At 33.0% G+C, this 5,157-nt stretch overlaps 1 protein-coding gene across 1 annotated transcript; it reads right to left on the reverse strand.

The window, feature by feature from the left end:
• Positions 1-225: 225 nt before the first annotated feature.
• On the reverse strand, positions 226-1,152 carry LOC121451394 (olfactory receptor 8B3-like). Its single transcript, XM_041656847.1, has one exon. The coding sequence runs from the start codon at positions 1,150-1,152 to the stop codon at positions 226-228; it is 927 nt and encodes a 308-aa protein (XP_041512781.1).
• Positions 1,153-5,157: the final 4,005 nt, after the last annotated feature.

The following is a 5,157-nucleotide window of genomic DNA, read 5'->3' on the forward strand; positions in this document are numbered from 1 at the left end:
AAACAATATGTAAAAGACTCAAATTTATTTTTATTATTAAAAGAAAACAGTTTAGTTTCATAATTAATACAATTGGTTTCTGCCTGTACAAATCTAAAAAACAACAACAAAAAAAACATAGAATGTTTTCTAGAAAAAAAGGTAAATTCTTCTGTTGAAATATTTTCCATAAATAAAAACTATCTCAATTCTGAAAACAAGAGGTGTAAAGAGAGCACCATACAATCAAGCGTTTCTGAGGGTTTTCCTAAAGGCAACTTTAATATCTTTGTTCTTCAAGCTGTAGATTAAGGGATTAATCATGGGAACAACATTGGTATAAAAGACAGAATAAATTTTTCCTTCATTCAGTAATTCATCTGAGGAGGGTTTGAAATACACAAGAGCACGTGAACCAAAGAACAGAAAAACTGCAATGATGTGGGAACTGCAGGTGCTGAAGGCTTTGGACCTGCCCTCAGAGGAACTGATGTGGAAGATGCTGGAAAGGATGAACCCATAGGAGATAAAGATAGTTGAAGTAGGAACAATGATGTTAATGCTTGCAGCAACAAAAATTACAAGATTGTTAACATATGTGCTCGAGCAAGAGAGCTGGAGCAAAGGAGGAATATCACAGAAGTAGTGGTTGATGATATTGGTATCACAGAAGGTCAGTCTCAGCATGCATATGGTGTGAGCTATAGCATTAGAAACAGCAATAAAGTAGGAACCAAACATAAGATTCAAACATAGTTTAGGAGACATGACAACATTATACAACAGTGGATTGCAGATGGCCATGTAGCGATCATAGGCCATTGAAGTCAACACATAGCATTCAGAAACAACAAAGAAGCAAAAGAAAAAGACTTGAGTCATACATTCCATGTAAGAAATGACATTCTCCGTTAATATGAAGTTCATCAGCATTTGGGGAGTGAACACGGAACAATAACATACATCTATAAAGGACAAGTTAAAGAGAAAAAAGTACATAGGAGTGTGGAGGTGAGAATTCAACCCAGTCAAAACTATCAAACACAAATTTCCCAATGCAGTGACCAGATACATTCCTAGGAAGAGAAAGAACAAAGGCATTTGAAGTTCAGGTTCATCTGATAGTCCTACCAGAATGAATTTGGTCACCAAAGAGAAATTTGCTGAGTTCATTCTTCTCTAACGGAATCTGTGGACACAGAAAAAAGAGATTCATTAAAGGATGATCCACACTCTTCATGGATCCTTTTTAAGTGTGACCGGTATGTTAGAAATGTTTCTTCTAGCCTGGACTACTCCTATAAAATTACCTTGTGTAGTCACAATCTTAAGTTAGAAAACAATTGATACTGAATTTAATTATTATTTCTAAAATAATATATTGCAAGATAAAGAACACAGTAAAAAGAATTTATTGTTTTTCTGTCTCCAGTCTTCTCTCACTAGAGTCATCCTCAAAACAGTAAAATTAGAAAGAGATGCCTGAATGGTCATTGTTGGTTGCTGGGGCAGTTTTACTTCTAACTGTGGTACTAATGAAAAGCAGGTGCCTATATTAAAGCTAAAAGAAAGGAGAGTCATACAAAGAATGTTTCCTGGCCCCTTGTCACATAGTCATGAGATCTCAAAGGCTTGAGTTCTATCAATGTTGGAGAAGTCCAGTGGGTTTGATGCATATCTAATGACCACTAACACCTCTTTACACTCTCTGGTTTTTTTTTTTTTGTTGTTGTTTTTGTTTTTTGAGATAGGGTTTCTTGGTAACATTTGAAGCCTGTCCTAAGAACTGGTTTTTGTAGATAAGGCTGGCATAGAACTCACAAGATCTGTCTGCCTCCGCCTCCCGAGTGCGGGGATTGATTAAAGGTGTGTGCCCTTTTTGCCCAGACTTTTTACACTCTCTGATTGATATGAATGCTTTCATCTGCCATTTTCACCTGAGTCTCTCTTTGCCCATGAAAAAAAAAAGAAATTTTCTGAAGCCCATCATATATTTAGAGAGACATAAACAGTTTGGATTCATAAACAGTTTGGGGGTAGAGAATACCTCAGAGGAGTTTAGGGATAGAAAACTTTAATCAGAATATATCATATGAAAAGCTCTCTTCAATAAAATAAAAAAATATGAAAATTCATTTTAAAAAGACAGGAAAGAAGGAGGGCTAAAAGTATACCTGAAATTCAGAAGCTGACAGTTTTCAGTCTAAACCTTAGAGCAGTCTTATTTTTCCAATTTATCCCTGTTCATCTGGATAAATATTTCATATTCAAAGTTTTCAGACTTTTGGATTCAAAGAAGATGTACTCAGACTTAATTCTCTTAGACCAATTGCTGAATTGCAGAACATATTCATGATTAAGGCCTTGTGTCTTTTCTGGAAGCAGAGAAAAGATCCTTTAATCTCAGGATATATGTGTTTATAAGCAGGGCAGAAGAATGTCAAAGCTGTTTCTCAGGAGAACATTTAAATTAAAGAAGGAGTAGAGGAAAATGTATTACACCCTGAATCATGATCATTATTTCCTGGGGGACACATAATTACACTCATCCTTTCTATTTACTCCAGAGAATGTATTGCCCCCAGTGTAGATATTGAAATTGACTTGTGCCATTCCAATTATCTTGAGATCTGAAGGGAAATCTGAGTTTGGGGCTTTTCTTTTCTTGCTTCCTGCAGTAAATGAGAATTGCCCAGACATCTTGCTGCTGACTTACTAAATTCTGTTTCTGAAAGTTGCAGAGTATTGTAGGAAGCCACTTCCTGTGTTGTGTTACAAGGAACAGTACAGATGCTATTTTTAAAGAATATATTTCTGAACTAGAATGATACCTGGAGACACGCAAACATGGCAGGGAAAATCTCATGGGACCTTAACCCCTGAGGAGTAAATGAAGACAAATGAAGAATGCTGGAAGTGGACAAATAATCTTTGATCTGGGTAAAAACCTACTCCAATAGGCCATTGCATTACAAGTGGTCAACAATGACCTCATACAAAGAAGCAGCATTAAATGTAATGAGAGCTTATATTTATATATTTAGGAATATATATTAATGTATATGTAACAATAATTATGGAAATACAAAAACTCAATTTAGAAGAGCAAAGGGTATTGCATGAAAAGGGTTAAAGGAGATAAAATAAAATGGAAAAATAATGGAATTATGTTTTTTCTTGAAAATAATATTAAAATAAGTAAAAACAAATTTTAAAAGAGGTTTGATAAAATAAAACATAACTGTATCAATTTCCCAGCTCCCTTTTCTTACTCTAAACAGTGCCATGTTTATCAACTAAATCCCTGAAAGTTAATGCACTATTTTTCTTTTATTTTTTGTGATATATGTATATATATACATAAACATACATGAACCAATATGTAAATTAATCCAATCTCAGTAAGACAACCACAATATCTATCCTTTGTATTCTTTGTGAATCCTATATACATACATGTAATTATATATGTGCAAATGACAGAAATGTAGGGAAAAAAAGAGTCCTAAAAACACAGTGGTAAAAAGTAACAAATGAGATATGAGAAAGTATGCTCATGCCCATGAGTCACAGATTTTATATGAAAAACTTATGTTTCATATTACTATTTAAAATGAATATATATACAATGTTATTTTTATGATAAATAATCTTGACTTCAAGTTACATATTTAGCATCATCAAATGTAATATTCATATATAAAAATTTAAAGTGCTGTTATTTACTGTAAAATATACAATGTATTAAAAATAAGCCTTTTATTTGAATGAGTACAGATTTAAAGAAATGTGTTGATTCTCTTAGGAAGATTGCTGGTAAACATTATACACTTGGAAACACATGCAAATAGGATGTATTGCAAATTTATGTAGTTCACACCATGCAATAAAAGTAAATTAATCAGAAAACATAAACTTCTGTTTTTTTTCTAAGCTGAAGGACATGTTCTTTTTTTCTCTCTGGAATCAATAATACTGTGACACTTAAAATTATCTTTCTACTCAAAAATAAATTATACATAACTATTAAACAGATTCTCAGATGGCTTGTCTATTATGAATCATTACATGCTTCTTCAAGGACCACACATTTTCTTCTTATTTTGTACATAGATTGCTCCATGGATATTGACTGGAGAGTTTGACTTTAGTTCATCCAACCGAGACTGAATTGATTGAGAAAGAAGATGCAACATATGTTGAACTTCATTAATTCTAAAGAGTATCTAATTTGTGCTCCTATTCACCTACACATTTGAATGAAGCATGTTAAATAAAAATTTAACAATTTGTAATTTATTTAGATACTCTTAGAAAATTGTATTACTACTTTAAAATTACTATCTTGAAAAGTTGTTCCTTCTGGTCCTTCTATAACTGCATCTCCGTGAATGTTGCTGTTCTTAAATGGTGCAACACTAACTCTCAAATGTGTGTCCTCCTGCACTCACTTAAAATCCTAGATGAGAGTCTAGTAGGGTTGCAAACTTTAAAGCTATTCCCTGAAGAAAAATTCTTAATTTCAACTTAAATTGATCTATTCCATTTGAAATGTATAAGCTTATGTATCTCAGTGGCTAGTGAAGGTCCCATACTAGTTTTAATGTGTAAAAGAAAATTAAATTGACCAATCAAGATACTACCATCTTAAGCTTGAAATCACAGAATCCAATGAATTATTTGGGCTAACCTGCAGTCTCAGACATTTTGTTCAATGTAGATATACAGAAAGATGGATTGGTAGCCAGATACAGAAACAGATAGAAAGGAAATAGATATGAAGACATAATAATATCAGTTTATCAACATTTTGTAGCCGTCAAAATCAACAATGATTTGCCTCCATGTTATAAATATACACAAACAGCGTTCATAGTATAGCTAAGCCAGTAGCTGTGCCTTTTGTGTCCTGCCAATATCAGTGAGTTTCCTACACTATGCAAGAAAGGTCAGAATGCTCAGTTAACCCCTTCCACCATTGTCAGTGAAGGATACTTCTGCCTTACTCAAAAAAAAAAAAAAATGTGTAAGATTTTCTTTTGATTTCATTGTCTTCCTTATTAACTTGAGAAAGAATACAGCATTGGAACATAGTTTTTCTTAATTTTATTTGTTTTCTTTTAATAAATATACTCAGTTACACTCTGTATAAATTACAAAGACCCATTCCCTCTAAAG

Source organism: Microtus oregoni, unplaced genomic scaffold, assembly GCF_018167655.1.
Source record: "Microtus oregoni isolate MIOR12 unplaced genomic scaffold, Mior012 000008F_ref0000371, whole genome shotgun sequence".
NCBI classification, from domain to species: domain Eukaryota; kingdom Metazoa; phylum Chordata; class Mammalia; order Rodentia; family Cricetidae; genus Microtus; species Microtus oregoni.

Bases quoted from the DNA above. Each gene is read 5' to 3' on its own strand.
- LOC121451394 (XM_041656847.1), bottom strand. From the start codon at position 1,152: ATGAACTCAGCAAATTTCTCTTTGGTGACCAAATTCATTCTGGTAGGA.